At 61.2% G+C, this 16871-nt stretch overlaps 1 protein-coding gene across 1 annotated transcript in view; it reads right to left on the bottom strand.

The window, feature by feature from the left end:
* Positions 1 to 16661, bottom strand: part of LOC115088442 (probable palmitoyltransferase ZDHHC14) — a 66976-nt gene extending 50315 nt beyond the window's left edge. The window contains exon 1 of the mRNA XM_029596719.1: positions 16209 to 16661. Within this exon, the coding sequence (XP_029452579.1) occupies positions 16209 to 16468 (260 nt within the window). The 5' untranslated portion in view covers positions 16469 to 16661. The remainder of the gene's footprint in view (positions 1 to 16208) is intronic.
* Between the last annotated feature and the right edge of the window lie 210 nt (positions 16662 to 16871).

The raw sequence follows: 16871 nt of genomic DNA, 5'->3' as shown, positions 1-16871 counted from the left end.
TGGGCTGATGAGGGGACTCTCTCTTTTTGGTTTTCCTTGGTAGCGTGCAGATGTGTTTTCCTGTGCGTTTCCCGAGTGCTGGCGTGTGCTGTAACAGATCACACGTGTGGCTAAGCCCGGCCCTTTTCCCTGGGCTGATGAGGGGGACTCTCTCTTTTTGGTTTCCCTTGGTAGCGTGCAGATGTGTTTTCCTGTGCGTTTCCCGAGTGCTGGCGTGTGCTGTAACAGATCACATGTGTGGCTAAGCCCGGCCCTTTTCCCTGGGATGATGAGCGGGACTCTCTCTCTTTTTGGTTTTCCTTGGTAGCGTGCAGATGTGTTTTCCTGTGCGTTTCCCGAGTGCTGGCGTGTGCTGTAACAGATCACATGTGTGGCTAAGCCCGGCCCTTTTCCCTGGGATGATGAGCGGGACTCTCTCTCTTTTTGGTTTTCCTGGGTAGCGTGCAGATGTGTTTTCCTGTGCGTTTCCCAGGTGCTGGCGTGTGCTGTAACAGATCACACGTGTGGCTAAGCCCGGCCCTTTTCCCTGTGCATTTCTCGAGTGCCGGCGTGTGCTGTAACAGATCACACGTGTCCCTAAGCTCGGCCCTTTTCCCTGGGCTGATGAGGGGGACTCTCTCTTTTTGGTTTTCCTTGGTAGCGTGCAGATGTTTTCCTTGGTAGCGTGCAGATGTTTTCCTTGGTAGCGTGCAGATGTTTCTGCGCAGAGCAGGGGATAATCCGAAAGGCGCTTTACACCGAAGCAGCCCTGGAGCTACTGCTCAGCTTTTACCTTAAGCAGGGAATATTTGGGGGTGAGATTGGCCTCTTCGCAGGAGCGGGTTTTAGCGTTTGGGCCATAAAGTGCTTATTTGGAACGGATCCTCTCCCCCCTCCCACATATAACTTTATTTTAAGGCAGGTCCGGTAGCTTTGTGAGGGAGATTTTTCCCATTGCTATTTATCATCGCTGCAGATATTACTAAACGTTTAAGAAGGGGTCTGAAGGTCCCTCTGCTCATGAAGCAGAAATAAAATCTCTTTACCACCCTGATTTGCTCTGGATTCTGCCGTGGTAGCATCAGCTCCCGTGCACGCTCGCTCTGCCGTCTCCGCTGTGCCGTGGGCTGGATACCTGCATTGCATGATTGCCTCCCAAGCCACAGGAAGTTGCCGAGCTTTCTGGCCATTAAGTCCTGGTGACAGCCGTGGAAAGTGAGCCACAGCCAGCTAAAGCCACGAGAAGTGGCCTAGAGGTGCCCTCGGAGCCGGGAGCGGTGAGGATGGCTTTCAGGAGCCCTCTTGACGTTTAGCTGCTCAGTGCACTCCCTCGGTCGCTGTCTCTTTCTGACGCCGCAGGAGCAGCAGGTCCCTTCCTTCACACTATTGCTTCCTCTTTCACTCTTCTTCCTGGTTCTCTTTTTTTTTTTTTTTGCTACTTCTGTATTTACTTGTTGCCCTCTTTTAAATTTCATGTAGCGAGTAACCCTTATTCTGATCTTTTGGTTTCTTTTTAACAGTTTCCCAAACCTGTCCTTGGAGACCGGTCCCAGCCAGTCAGGTTTTCAAGGTATTCACATGTGGGCATCCTGAAAACCTGACTACTGTGGGGTCCCAGTTGTTTTCTAACCAATTTTCTGAACCAAAAAAATAGTTGTACACCAGCAGTATCCTGAAATAAATATTAAGGGAGGCGCCTAGGCCTGGGATGCACATAGGGCACTGCTCCTCCCCCTTTACTCCTGGCCTTGTGTTCCCGCTGGCCCTGGAGTCCCTGGTGTCTGACAGCTCAGGCCTGGGATGCACATAGGGCACCACTCCCCCCCCCCCCCCCCTTTACTCCTGGCCTTGTGTTCCCGCTGGCCCTGGAGTCCCTGGTGTCTGACAGCTCAGGCCTGGGATGCACATAGGGCACCCCTCCCCCCCCTTTACTCCTGGCCTTGTGTTCCCGCTGGCCCTGGAGTCCCTGGTGTCTGACAGCTCAGGCCTGGGATGCACATAGGGCACCCCTCCCCCCCCTTTACTCCTGGCCTTGTGTTCCCGCTGACCCTGGAGTCCCTGGTGTCTGACAGCTCAGGCCTGGGATGCACATAGGGCACCCCTCCCCCCCCTTTACTCCTGGCCTTGTGTTCCCGCTGGCCCTGGAGTCCCTGGTGTCTGACAGCTCAGGCCTGGGATGCACATAGGGCACCCCTCCCCCCCCTTTACTCCTGGCCTTGTGTTCCCGCTGGCCCTGGAGTCCCTGGTGTCTGACATCTCAGGCCTGGGATGCACATAGGGCACCGCTCCTCCCCCTTTACTCCTGGCCTTGTGTTCCCGCTGGCCCTGGAGTCCCTGGTGTCTGACAGCTCAGGCCTGGGATGCACATAGGGCACCACTCCCCCCCCCCCCCTTTTACTCCTGGCCTTGTGTTCCCGTTGGCCCTGGAGTCCCTGGTGTTTGACAGCTCAGGCCTGGGATGCACATAGGGCACTGCTCCTCCCCCTTTACTCCTGGCCTTGTGTTCCCGCTGGCCCTGGAGTCCCTGGTGTCTGACAGCTCAGGCCTGGGATGCACATAGGGTACCCCTCCCCCCCCCTTTACTCCTGGCCTTGTGTTCCCGCTGGCCCTGGAGTCCCTGGTGTTTGACAGCTCAGGCCTGGGATGCACATAGGGCACCGCTCCTCCCCCTTTACTCCTGGCCTTGTGTTCCCGCTGGCCCTGGAGTCCCTGGTGTCTGACAGCTCAGGCCTGGGATGCACATAGGGCACCACTCCCCCCCCCCCCTTTACTCCTGGCCTTGTGTTCCCGCTGGCCCTGGAGTCCCTGGTGTCTGACAGCTCAGGCCTGGGATGCACATAGGGCACTGCTTCCCCTTTACTCCTGGCCTTGTGTTCCCGCTGGCCCTGGAGTCCCTGGTGTCTGACAGCTCAGGCCTGGGATGCACATAGGGCACCCCTCCCCCCCCTTCACTCCTGGCCTTGTGTTCCCGCTGGCCCTGGAGTCCCTGGTGTTTGACAGCTCAGGCCTGGGATGCACATAGGGCACCCCTCCCCCTTTACTCCTGGCCTTGTGTTCCCGCTGGCCCTGGAGTCCCTGGTGTCTGACAGCTCAGGCCTGGGATGCACATAGGGCACCACTCCCCCCCCTTTACTCCTGGCCTTGTGTTCCCGCTGGCCCTGGAGTCCCTGGTGTCTGACAGCTCAGGCCTGGGATGTACATAGGGCACCGCTCCCCCTGGCCCTGGAGTCCCTGGTGTCGGACAGCTCAGGCCTGGGATGTACATAGGGCACCACTCCCCCCCCTTTACTCCTGGCCTTGTGTTCCCGCTGGCCCTGGAGTCCCTGGTGTCTGACAGCTCAGGCCTGGGATGCACATAGGGCACCGCTCCCCCTGGCCCTGGAGTCCCTGGTGTCGGACAGCTCAGGCCTGGGATGTACATAGGGCACCACTCCCCCCCCTTTACTCCTGGCCTTGTGTTCCCGCTGGCCCTGGAGTCCCTGGTGTCTGACAGCTCAGGCCTGGGATGTACATAGGGCACCACTCCCCCCCCTTTACTCCTGGCCTTGTGTTCCCGCTGGCCCTGGAGAGGCCGGGGTCCGTGGTGTTTGACAGGTCACCTTTCTCCTCTCCTGCGCGCTGGTCTAGTCAAACGTCAGGAGGCCGCTTGCTAGAAGTGGGGGTTAGGCTAAGGAAAACACGGCAGTGCCTAAGGAGATTCCGGGGAGCGACGGAAATGATCTTATGTCAGGCCAAACTGAGAAGAGGCCATGTTAGATTGGCTCGGGTTGTTGTTGTTGCTCAGTAAAGCGTGGCCCTGGTCAATTTCCCATGATGTGCAGAAGCCTCTCTCTCTCTCTATCTGAAATGGGTCTGCGTAAGCTGGGGGCAGCACTCTCATACATTTGCAAAGCCAGAGTATATTACGTGTGCAAGAAATGCATTTTAGCACGCTGATCTTCCCTAAAGAGTAACGCACATTCGTATCTCCATAAAGAAACATCACCTCAACTAAACAAAATTAGCAAAGCCTACTATTTCAGTACTGAGAGTCAATAAGTTGTCTTCTTATTTGAAATGTGTGAGAAACATCCTGGAGCAGTGAGGTGCAGAGCCAGATTTACGTTTTGAACAAAAGCAGAGTACAAGAAAGTGCAAAACACCGGTTTACTTATGGTAAACGTACGTGCAGTGCTTGATCGGAAGGAGCGCAAAAGGGGAAGGCCGTTACTCTTCTTAATAAGACAAAATGTTGTTCCCTTGGCTCTCGCAGCGGTGCAAGGTCCAGTGGAAGGAAAGAGTTGGGAGAGAAGTGGTGACAGCGGGGGCCCGACCTCCTGCTGGGCCAGGGAGAGAGAGAGAGTGCCCCACCCCCGCTCTCTGCTCAAAATTGCCAACTTCCAGAGCTCTCAGCAAGTGATGAGAAAAGAGGAGCCGAAGCCCGGGAGCAGGTGCTGAGAGAGGGAGGAGAGGCTGGGCGAGGAGAAAGAGACTGAAGGATGGAAAACGGCAGGCAGAGAGGTGGAAGAGGTCTGTGTGGAGAGAGAAAGAGCGCGAGACCTGGCCCTGCAGCCGTCTCTCTTCACTTGGAGGGCTGCAGCTCTCTACCCCTCAGCCACAGCTTGGGTTTCCTTCATAAGCTGAGAAGGCTGGCACAGCAGCTTTCAGCCCAGCGCTGCCGTCCTGCACCTGAAGGGGAATCATATCCCACTATTCCTGCCAGCACCAGGGCCGAGCCGTGCAAATGGGAGCCCAGCTGGACTGCTCTTCTGTGCACAGGCTGACTGAGCAGTAAAGCTTGGTTGTTGAATGCAGGCCTGGGGTGCCTTGCTCTACACTGATTCAGATGCAGGAAGGAAAGAGGTAGAAGGGAGCAGAGGTGGAAGGGAGCAAGAAAAGTAAAGAACAGAGAAAAAGAAAATAAGGAACAGAGTGAATATGTTGGCAAGGGTTGAAAGAGAAGGAGAAGATGGAGAAGGAAAGTGGAAAGAAAAGCAGGAAAGAGATTTAGAAATCAGACAACAGAAAACATAGCAAATCTTATTTAACAAAACATAACCAACAAAGGTGAGAAATATTTATATTCAGTTTAGGTATTGGACTCAGGAACACTTTTTAGCATTGAACTGGGGCAGATTTTTGTACAATTTGTGTTTCCAATTACCCTCAGCTGTACTGCTCTACAATGTAAATGCTCGACTGCATCAATGCTCTTTTCCTCACATTGAGATTTTTTGGGTGATTGCCGGGTGTAAAACATCCCCTCCCCCCCCCATCTCCCTAAGCCAACACCACAAACCTGGCCTGACTGAAGCGACAGGAGAATGGGTCTGGGGGGCTGGAGCGTGGGGGAGGGGAGATGGGTCTGAGGGGGGCTGGAGCGTGGGGGATTGGAGATGGGTCTGGGGGGGCTGGAGCGTGGGGGATTGGAGATGAGTCTGGGGGGGCTGGAGCGTGGGGGATTGGAGATGGGTCTGGGGGGGGCTGGAGCAAGTGGGATGGGAGATGAGTCTGGGGGGGGCTGGAGCGTGGGGGATGGGAGATGGGTCTGGGGGGGCTGGAGCGTGGGGGATTGGAGATGGGTCTGGGGGGGGCTGGAGCAAGGGGGATGGGAGATGGGTCTGGGGGGGGCTGGAGCGTGAGGGATTGGAGATGGGTCTGGGGGGGGCTGGAGCAAGGGGGATTGGAGATGAGTCTGGGGGGGGCTGGAGCGTGGGGGATGGGAGATGAGTCTGGGGGGGGCTGGAGCGGGGGGGATTGGAGATGGGTCTGGGGGGGGCTGGAGCGTGGGGGATTGGAGATGGGTCTGGGGGGGGCTGGAGCAAGGGGGATGAGAGATCGGTCTGGGGGGCTGGAGCGTGGGGGATTGGAGATGGGTCTGGGGGGGGCTGGAGCAAGGGGGATTGGAGATGAGTCTGGGGGGGGCTGGAGCGTGGGGGATTGGAGATGAGTCTGGGGGGGGCTGGAGCGTGGGGGATTGGAGATGAGTCTGGGGGGGCTGGAGCGTGGGGGATTGGAGATGAGTGGGGGGGGGCTGGAGCGTGGAGGATGGGAGATGAGTCTGGGGGGGGCTGGAGCGTGGGGGATTGGAGATGAGTCTGGGGGGGCTGGAGCAAGGGGGATGGGAGATGAGTCTGGGGAGGCTGGAGCATGGGGGATGGGAGATGGGTCTGGGGGGGCTGGAGCGTGGGGGATGGGAGATGAGTCTGGGGGGGGCTGGAGCGTGGGGGATGGGAGATGAGTCTGGGGGGGCTGGAGCGTGGGGGATGGGAGATGAGTCTGGGGGGGGCTGGAGCGTGGGGGATGGGAGATGAGTCTGGGGGGGGCTGGAGCGTGGGGGATGGGAGATGAGTCTGGGGGGGCTGGAGCGTGGGGGATGGGAGATGAGTCTGGGGGGGCTGGAGCGTGGGGGATTGGAGATGGGTCTGGGGGGGCTGGAGCGTGGGGGATGGGAGATGAGTCTGGGGGGCTGGAGCAAGGGGGATGGGAGATGGGTCTGGGGGGGCTGGAGCATGAGGGATGGGAGATGGGTCTGGGGGGCTGGAGCGTGGGGGATGGGAGATGGGTCTGGGGGGGCTGGAGCGTGGGGGATGGGAGATGAGTCTGGGGGGGGCTGGAGCGTGGGGGATTGGAGATGGGTCTGGGGGGGCTGGAGCGTGGGGGATTGGAGATGGGTCTGGGGGGGCTGGAGCGTGGGGGATGGGAGATGAGTCTGGGGGGGGCTGGAGCGTGGGGGATTGGAGATGAGTCTGGGGGGGGCTGGAGCGTGGGGGATTGGAGATGAGTCTGGGGGGGGCCTGGAGCGTGGGGGATTGGAGATGAGTCTGGGGGGGGCTGGAGCGTGGGGGATTGGAGATGAGTCTGGGGGGGCTGGAGCGTGGGGGATTGGAGATGAGTCTGGGGGGGGGCTGGAGCGTGGGGGATTGGAGATGAGTCTGGGGGGGCTGGAGCGTGGGGGAGAGGAGATGGGTCTGGGGGGGCTGGAGCGTGGGGGAGAGGAGATGGGTCTGGTGGGGCTGGAGCGTGGGGGAGAGGAGATGGGTCTGGGGGGGCTGGAGCAAGGGGGATGGGAGATGAGTCTGGGGGGACTGGAGCGTGGGGGATGGGAGATGAGTCTCGGGGGGGCTGGAGCGTGGGGGATGGGAGATGGGTCTGGGGGGGGCTGGAGCGTGGGGGATGGGAGATGAGTATGGGGGGCTGGGGGATGGGAGATGAGTCTGGGGGGGCTGGAGCGTGGGGGGGAGAGGAGATGGGTCTGGGGGGGCTGGAGCAAGGGGGATGGGAGATGAGTCTGGGGGGCTGGAGCGTGGGGGATGGGAGATGAGTCTGGGGGGCTGGAGCGTGGGGGATGGGAGATGAGTCTGGGGGGGCTGGAGCGTGGGGGAGAGGAGATGAGTCTGGGGGGGCTGGAGCGTGGGGGAGAGGAGATGGGTCTGGGGGGATGGGAGATGAGTCTGGGGGGGCTGGAGCGTGGGGGGATTGGAGATGAGTCTGGGGGGGCTGGAGCGGGGGGGAGAGGAGATGGGTCTGGGGGGGGGCTGGAGCAAGGGGGATGGGAGATGAGTCTGGGGGGGGCTGGAGCGTGGGGGATTGGAGATGAGTCTGGGGGGGGCTGGAGCAAGGGGGATTGGAGATGGGTCTGGGGGGCTGGTGCTTGGGGGATTGGAGATGAGACTGGGGGGCTGGAGCGTGGGGGATTGGAGATGAGTCTGGGGGGGGCTGGAGCAAGGGGGATGGGAGATGGGTCTGGGGGAGCTGGAGCGTGGGGGATTGGAGATGAGTCTGGGGGGGCTGGAGCGTGGGGGGATTGGAGATGGGTCTGGGGGCTGGAGCGTGGGGGATTGGAGATGAGTCTGGGGGGGGCTGGAGCGTGGGGGATTGGAGATGAGTCTGGGGGGGGCTGGAGCATGGGGGAATGGAGATGGGTCTGTGGGGGATTGGAGATGAGTCTGGGGGGGCTGGAGTGTGGGGGATGGGAGATGGGTCTGGGGGGGCTGGAGCGTGGGGGATTGGAGATGAGTCTGGGGGGGGCTGGAGCGTGGGGGATTGGAGATGGGTCTGGGGGGGCTGGAGCAAGGGGGATGGGAGATGGGTCTGGGGGGGCTGGAGCGTGGGGGATTGGAGATGGGTCTGGGGGGGGCTGGAGCGTGGGGGATTGGAGATGGGTCTGGGGGGGCTGGAGCGTGGGGGATTGGAGATGGGTCTGGGGGGGCTGGAGCGTGGGGGATTGGAGATGGGTCTGGGGGGCTGGAGTGTGGGGGATGGGAGATGGGTCTGGGGGGGCTGGGAGCGTGGGGGATGGGAGATGAGTCTGGGGGGCTGGAGCAAGGGGGATGGGAGATGGGTCTGGGGGGGCTGGAGCGTGAGGGATTGGAGATGAGTCTGGGGGGGGGCTGGAGCGTGGGGGATTGGAGATGAGTCTGGGGGGGCTGGAGCGTGGGGGAGAGGAGATGGGTCTGGTGGGGCTGGAGCGTGGGGGAGAGGAGATGGGTCTGGTGGGGCTGGAGCGTGGGGGAGAGGAGATGGGTCTGGGGGGGCTGGAGCAAGGGGGATGGGAGATGAGTCTGGGGGGACTGGAGCGTGGGGGATGGGAGATGAGTCTCGGGGGGGCTGGAGCGTGGGGGATGGGAGATGAGTCTGGGGGGGCTGGAGCGTGGGGGATGGGAGATGAGTATGGGGGGGCTGGAGCGTGGGGGATGGGAGATGAGTCTGGGGGGGCTGGAGTGTGGGGGAGAGGAGATGGGTCTGGGGGGGGCTGGAGCAAGGGGGATGGGAGATGAGTCTGGGGGGGCTGGAGCGTGGGGGATGGGAGATGAGTCTGGGGGGCTGGAGCGTGGGGGATGGGAGATGAGTCTGGGGGGGCTGGAGCGTGGGGGAGAGGAGATGAGTCTGGGGGGGCTGGAGCGTGGGGGAGAGGAGATGGGTCTGGGGGGATGGGAGATGAGTCTGGGGGGGCTGGAGCGTGGGGGATGGGAGATGAGTCTGGGGGGGCTGGAGCGTGGGGGAGAGGAGATGGGTCTGGGGGGGGGCTGGAGCAAGGGGGATGGGAGATGAGTCTGGGGGGGGCTGGAGCGTGGGGGATTGGAGATGAGTCTGGGGGGGGCTGGAGCAAGGGGGATTGGAGATGGGTCTGGGGGGCTGGTGCTTGGGGGATTGGAGATGAGACTGGGGGGGGCTGGAGCGTGGGGGATTGGAGATGAGTCTGGGGGGGGGCTGGAGCAAGGGGGATGGGAGATGGGTCTGGGGGAGCTGGAGCGTGGGGGATTGGAGATGAGTCTGGGGGGGCTGGAGCGTGGGGGATTGGAGATGGGTCTGGGGGCTGGAGCGTGGGGGATTGGAGATGAGTCTGGGGGGGGGCTGGAGCGTGGGGGATTGGAGATGAGTCTGGGGGGGGCTGGAGCATGGGGGAATGGAGATGGGTCTGTGGGGGATTGGAGATGAGTCTGGGGGGGCTGGAGTGTGGGGGATTGGAGATGGGTCTGGGGGGGCTGGAGCGTGGGGGATTGGAGATGAGTCTGGGGGGGGCTGGAGCGTGGGGGATTGGAGATGGGTCTGAGGGGGCTGGAGCAAGGGGGATGGGAGATGGGTCTGGGGGGGGCTGGAGCGTGGGGGATTGGAGATGGGTCTGAGGGGGCTGGAGCGTGGGGGATTGGAGATGGGTCTGGGGGGGCTGGAGCGTGGGGGATTGGAGATGGGTCTGGGGGGGCTGGAGCGTGGGGGATGGGAGATGAGTCTGGGGGGGGCTGGAGCGTGGGGGATTGGAGATGGGTCTGGGGGGGCTGGAGCGTGGGGGATTGGAGATGGGTCTGGGGGGCTGGAGCGTGGGGGATGGGAGATGGGTCTGGGGGGGCTGGAGCGTGGGGGATGGGAGATGGGTCTGGGGGGGCTGGAGCGTGGGGGATGGGAGATGGGTCTGGGGGGGCTGGAGCGTGGGGGATGGGAGATGGGTCTGGGGGGGCTGGAGCGTGGGGGATTGGAGATGGGTCTGGGGGGGCTGGAGCGTGGGGGATGGGAGATGGGTCTGGGGGGCTGGAGCGTGGGGGATGGGAGATGGGTCTGGGGGGGCTGGAGCGTGGGGGATGGGAGATGGGTCTGGGGGGGCTGGAGCGTGGGGGATGGGAGATGGGTCTCGGGGGCTGGAGCAAGGGGGATGGGAGATGGGTCTGGGGGGGCTGGAGCGTGGGGGATGGGAGATGGGTCTCGGGGGCTGGAGCAAGGGGGATGGGAGATGGGTCTGGGGGGGCTGGAGCGTGAGGGATAGGAGATGGGTCTGGGGGGGCTGGAGCGTGGGGGATGGGAGATGGGTCTGGGGGGGGCTGAGAGATGGGTCTGGGGGGGCTGGAGCGTGGGGGATGGGAGATGGGTCTGGGGGGGCTGAGAGATGGGTCTGGGGGGGCTGGAGCATGGGGGATAGGAAATGGGTCTGGGGGGGCTGGAGCGTGGGGGATGGGAGATGGGTTTGGGGGGGCTGGAGCGTGGGGGATGGGAGATGGGTTTGGGGGGGCTGGAGCGTGGGGGAGAGGAGATGGTCTGGGGGGGCTGGAGCGTGGGGGATGGGAGATGGGTTTGGGGGGGCTGGAGCGTGGGGGAGAGGAGATGGTCTGGGGGGGCTGGTGCGTGGGGGATGGGAGATGGGTCTGGGAGAGGATGGGGCAGAGAGGAGAGAGAGAGAGAGAGAGAGAGAGAGAGAGAGAGACCCCCGCCAGCAGTCCTTTGCCTCTTCCCGTGCTCCCGTGAGACCTCGGCACACTCACACTCACACTCACCCCAGCAGATCATTGCATGCACAGTGCAGCACCTCATGTTCTTCCTCGGGTAACTGCACTGCACGTGAGGCTTTCACCAGTGCTAACGAGAGGAACCGCCTTTTATACAGGAAGCAGGAGACTGTGAAAGCGAGCTGCCTTCCTTCAGAGAGCACAAGTGCCCCCTGGCAGGGCTGGAAGCAGCGGCATTCCTGCTAAAGGTAAGGCCAGGGCGCCACTCACTATCCAATCACTCAGAAGCAGTGCAAAGGTTTCCGTGTTTCCTCAGCCGCCTGCCACTCCTTTACTCCCCGACCAGCAACAAAACTGAAGGAAGGACTGTGCTTGTGTAACCCCAGCTTGTGCTCGGGCGAGTGTGCGTCTCGCTGCTCCATGCGTGCACTGCCCCCGCCTCTGAGACCCCAGCAGCAGAAGCAGCCCAGGAGAGCAGGGCAGAGCGCAGCAGGGCTGGGAGTGCAGAGGAAAGGCAGGGAGTGCACAGGAAAGGCAGGGAGTGCACAGGAAAGGCAGGGAGTGCACAGGAAAGGCAGGGAGTGCAGAGCGCAGCAGGGCAGGGAGTGCAGAGGAAAGGCAGGGAGTGCAGAGCGCAGCAGGGCAGGGAGTGCAGAGGAAAGGCAGGGAGTGCACAGGAAAGGCAGGGAGTGCAGAGGAAAGGCAGGGAGTGCAGAGGAAAGGCAGGGAGTGCAGAGGAAGGGCTGGGAGTGCAGAGGAAAGGCAGGGAGTGCAGAGGAAAGGCAGGGAGTGCAGAGGAAAGGCAGGGAGTGCAGAGCGCAGCAGGGCAGGGAGTGCAGAGGAAAGGCAGGGAGTGCAGAGGAAAGGCAGGGAGTGCAGAGCGCAGCAGGGCTGGGAGTGCAGAGGAAAGGCAGGGAGTGCAGAGGAAAGGCAGGGCAGGGAGTGCAGAGGAAAGGCAGGGAGTGCAGAGGAAAGGCAGGGAGTGCAGAGCGCAGCAGGGCAGGGAGTGCAGAGGAAAGGCAGGGAGTGCAGAGCGCAGCAGGGCAGGGAGTGCAGAGGAAAGGCAGGGAGTGCAGAGGAAAGGCAGGGCAGGGAGTGCAGAGGAAAGGCAGGGCAGGGAGTGCAGAGGAAAGGCAGGGAGTGCAGAGGAAAGGCAGGGAGTGCAGAGGAAAGGCAGGGCAGGGAGTGCAGAGGAAAGGCAGGGCAGGGAGTGCAGAGGAAAGGCAGGGAGTGCAGAGCGCAGCAGGGCTGGGAGTGCAGAGGAAAGGCAGGGAGTGCAGAGGAAAGGCAGGGAGTGCAGAGCGCAGCAGGGCTGGGAGTGCAGAGGAAAGGCAGGGAGTGCAGAGGAAAGGCAGGGAGTGCAGAGCGCAGCAGGGCTGGGAGTGCAGAGGAAAGGCAGGGAGTGCAGAGGAAAGGCAGGGCTGGGAGTGCAGAGGAAAGGCAGGGAGTGCATGGCCCGGGGGGGGGGGGGGCAGCATCCTGAGAGGCCCAGGCTCTGGGGGGGGGGCAGCATCCTGAGAGACCCAGGCTCTGGGGGGGGGGGGGGGGGGCAGCATCCTGAGAGGCCCAGGCTCTGGGGGGGGGGGCAGCATCCTGAGAGGCCCAGGCTCTTGGGGGGGGGGAGCATCCTGAGAGTCCCGGGCCCTGGGGGGGGGGGCAGTAGCATCCTGAGAGGCCCAGGCTCTGGGGGGGGGGGGGGCAGCATCCTGAGAGGCCCGGGCCCTGGGGGGGGGGGAGCATCCTGAGAGGCCCAGGCTCTGGGGGGGGGGGGGGGGCAGCATCCTGAGAGGCCCAGGCTCTGGGGGGGGGGGGGAGCATCCTGAGAGGCCCAGGCTCTGGGGGGGGGGGCAGCATCCTGAGAGGCCCAGGCTCTGGGGGGGGGGGGGGGGGCATCCTGAGAGGCCCAGGCTCTGGGGGGGGGGGGGGAGCATCCTGAGAGGCCCAGGCTCTGGGGGGGGGGGGCAGCATCCTGAGAGGCCCAGGCTCTGGGGGGGGGGGGGGGCAGCATCCTGAGAGGCCCAGGCTCTGGGGGGGGGAGCATCCTGAGAGGCCCAGGCTCTGGGGGGGGGGGAGCATCCTGAGAGGCTCAGGCTCTGGGGGGGGCAGCATCCTGAGAGGCCCAGGCTCTGGGGGGGGGGGAGCATCCTGAGAGTCCCGGGCCCTGGGGGGGGGGGCAGCATCCTGAGAGGCCCAGGCTCTGGGGGGGGGGGGGCAGCATCCTGAGAGGCCCAGGCTCTGGGGGGGGGGGGCAGCATCCTGAGAGGCCCAGGCTCTGGGGGGGGGGCAGCATCCTGAGAGGCCCAGGCTCTGGGGGGGGGGGGAGCATCCTGAGAGGCCCAGGCTCTGGGGGGGGGGGGAGCATCCTGAGAGGCCCAGGCTCTGGGGGGGGGGGGGGAGCATCCTGAGAGGCCCAGGCTCTGGGGGGGGGGGGGGGAGCATCCTGAGAGGCCCAGGCTCTGGGGGGGGGGGGCAGCATCCTGAGAGGCCCAGGCTCTGGGGGGGGGGGGGCAGCATCCTGAGAGGCCCAGGCTCTGGGGGGGGGGGGAGCATCCTGGAGAGGCTCAGGCTCTGGGGGGGGGGGGGCAGCATCCTGAGAGGCCCAGGCTCTGGGGGGGGGGGGGCAGCATCCTGAGAGGCCCAGGCTCTGGGGGGGGGGGAGCATCCTGAGAGGCTCAGGCTCTGGGGGGGGGGGGGGGAGCATCCTGAGAGGCCCAGGCTCTGGGGGGGGCAGCAGCATCCTGAGAGGCTCAGGCTCTGGGGGGGGGGGGAGCATCCTGAGAGGCTCAGGCTCTGGGGGGGGGGGGGAGCATCCTGAGAGGCCCAGGCTCTGGGGGGGGGGGGGGAGCAGCATCCTGAGAGGCCCAGGCTCTGGGGGGGGGGGGGCAGCATCCTGAGAGGCCCAGGCTCTGGGGGGGGGGGGGCAGCATCCTGAGAGGCCCAGGCTCTGGGGGGGGGGGGCAGCATCCTGAGAGGCCCAGGCTCTGGGGGGGGGGGGAGCATCCTGAGAGGCCCAGGCTCTGGGGGAGGGGGGGGGAGCAGCATCCTGAGAGGCCCAGGCTCTGGGGGGGGGGGGCAGCATCCTGAGAGGCCCAGGCTCTGGGGGGGGGGGGGCAGCATCCTGAGAGGCCCAGGCTCTGGGGGGGGGGGGGCAGCATCCTGAGAGGCCCAGGCTCTGGGGGGGGGGAGCAGCATCCTGAGAGGCCCAGGCTCTGGGGGGGGGGAGCAGCATCCTGAGAGGCCCGGGCCCTGGGGGGGGGCAGCATCCTGAGAGGCCCAGGCTCTGGGGGGGGAGGGGGGGCAGCATCAGCACAGGGAGGTTTGGCGGCAGGGCTGAGGGAACTCCTGCAGCGGACGAGGTACATGAGAGGAGAGGTCAAGCTTCGGGGCTTGGACACACACATGCAGGAGCCGCGTCCATCCATCGTTTGTGATTGGCCATTTCTGCAGACATTGAACAAGCTGCACATTATGCATTTTTACTGCATTAAGTAAATATATCTGAGTAGCTTGGAAGAGCTGTACTCCATCATCAGGCCAACACAAACTGAGCTAAAGCTGACCTTACTTCTACATGCAAGTTCACTATTTTACTCCTGCACAATTACAAACAGCTCTTTTTCTCCAAGGATATACAGTTCCTGTTACTTCTGCAAGTGAATTTTTCCACAAATAAAAGCTGGAGCAAAAAGCAAATTGGGACTTTTGTGCAATTGTTAATATTTTGTGCTTTAGAGCAAGCCCTAACCTTACTTTATAGGTAAGAGTTTATTTTGGTGGGTTTGGGAGGTTTTGCCTTTCTGAAGTTGTAGGAAAGAAAATCCTTGGGAAAGGAGATGCATTTAATAACCGTTCAAGCAAACTGACTTGTGCATTAAGGGCACACTTTTTATTTTTTTTTGTGCTTGAAACTTCAGTTTGCTCTTCACCTCCAGTTTTTCAGATTCCTCATTTTGGCTCTTTATTGCACCCCAGAAGTTTTGGAACAGCACAGGTGCAAATGCGGCTTGTATGCGGAACTGAAGAGCAGCTGAACTTGGCCCTCAGGCTCGGCCTCCCACAAACGTCAATTATTACTATCCCGAAGGAGCACGTCTCTGCCAGATGGAGCTTTTCAATCGTATGAAAGCCTGGCAGCTGCACCACTGAGATGTCTCAGTATAAAAGCTCAGACGTGTTCCGCCACGCCAACGTCGGCATTAAAACAAACAATCAAAAACTTAATGATTAGCATGCATCTATTATATGTTTTTATTTTGCTGTTTCGTGTGTATTTGTGCGCTGTATTTGGTGTATTTCTTTATTCCTTTGCTTTCACTCTGTACCTCACCTGCCCTCAACCAATGTCAGCATCTTTATATGTGCTGTGCCTGCTGATACCTAATTGTGGGACAGTAAAGATTCACCTTGTGTACTTACGGTCGGTTTAACTTGCTATAAACCACCTTGAATGAACAAGTTCAAAAAGGGGGTGTACATAAATCATAATAAACTATCTACTGTTTTAAATTTGTGACTTGTCTGTCCGGTACAGTATATCAGTTGACAAGGAATCTGAGCAAATAGGCAACAATTTATACATAAAAAGACACACAAATCTCTGTTTTCATGCTTTTCCAACTCAAACAAGCATGTGATCATTTGGGACTCTTGCATACAAGTTAGCACTGTGCACTGTAACTCAGCTGACTTGCTGAGATTCAATGAAAAGTTGGTCATTGCCACAGTAGCAGTTCCAACAGGAAGCAATGATCCTAACAGCTTGGGAAAATAATCAGCTTTTTTCTTTCAGAAGGCATTATACAGAGGGATGACTGTGGTGTAAGGGCACTTGTCCCAAGCTGACCAAAAGTCACACTTTGCACAGGCACTCTGCACAGGCAGAGCCCTCCTGAAGTTATCACAGGGCATGACATGCACTCCCCTGCTGGCTAATAGGACAGACAGCAGATTCCTGGAATATTCACAGAGCTTTGACAAAGAGACAGTGCAGAAAACGGGACCTTTTGTATTTTGATTATTCCTAGATAAAGGCTAGAATCTGATATTTGCCTCTCTTTTAAAATCATGACCTGTCTATACTATGATCTCAGGATCCATTAAAAGACAATTTAGAATGTATCTAAGTAGAACTTACACTGAATAACTATTCCCCTCAGTATTAGAGAATAAAATATGATATGACCTTGCTACTTAGGGAGCATGCAACATAAACACGAAGCTAAAGCTCCCTTCTATCAACTGTGAGACAGGCCCACTGTGTTTGGCACTGCAAAACAGAAATAGGAAAGGGGAATGCAGTCCCTAGAGGCACTGGATTAATGCAGCTGTAAACAAACAAACGGCAAACGCACGGCAGAGAGCGAAGCGATGGGAGGACCCTGACCTTCCTAAGCACTTGACCACCAGTTGTAGACTCAGAGGTTTGCAGAGGGCAGGAAGCAACGATTAGGCAAGGCTGCCTGGCTGTCACCCCCCCGAGAAGCCCTGCCGTGCCGGCCAGAGACAGAGAGGGGCAGACGCATGCAGACTTACTCGAAAGCGAAGAAGAGCCCGCTGGTGAGCAGGATGAGCAGCAGGGTGAGGTAGAAGACGCCGGTCTGCCTAGCCATCATGATCCTGCCGTTGCAGAAGAATTTGTTCCTCCCAGGGAAGACCTGCCATTTCCTCCGGGCCCCTGGCTGCGGCTGCTGCTTCTTGTTCTGCTGCTGGGGAGACTCCATGGGAGAGGAGCTGTGAGTGCTGATCTGGCGGTACTCACGCTCTCGCATCGGCCCAGCGCCGCCCGGGGTCATCAGTGCCAACTAACGTCGGGGCCACAGCGGGCAGCTGCTGCCCCAAGCCCTGCAGAGCAGGGGGCCCATGGCACGAGCAGGCAGGGCTCTGCCCCCAGCAGCAGCAGCAGCAGCAGAGCTCAGCCCTCAGCTTCCTGCTCCAGCCCCTCCCGGGCAGCGCGCGGGGAAGCAGAGGGGAGGAGCCAGGGAGGGAGGGGAAGGAGGCTGAGCAGCAGCAGAGCTCAGCCCTCAGCTTCCTGCTCCAGCCCCTCCCGGGCAGCGCGCGGGGAAGCAGAGGGGAGGAGCCAGGGAGGGAGGGGGAGGAGGCTGAACAGCAGCAGAGCTCAGCCCTCAGCTTCCTGCTCCAGCCCCTCCCGGGCAGCGCGCGAGGAAGCAGAGGGGAGGAGCCAGGGAGGGAAGCAGA

This window comes from Rhinatrema bivittatum, chromosome 3 (assembly GCF_901001135.1).
Source record: "Rhinatrema bivittatum chromosome 3, aRhiBiv1.1, whole genome shotgun sequence".
Taxonomy (NCBI): domain Eukaryota; kingdom Metazoa; phylum Chordata; class Amphibia; order Gymnophiona; family Rhinatrematidae; genus Rhinatrema; species Rhinatrema bivittatum.
Note: the sequence above shows the minus strand (reverse complement) of the source record. Positions and strands in the feature narration are given on the sequence as shown.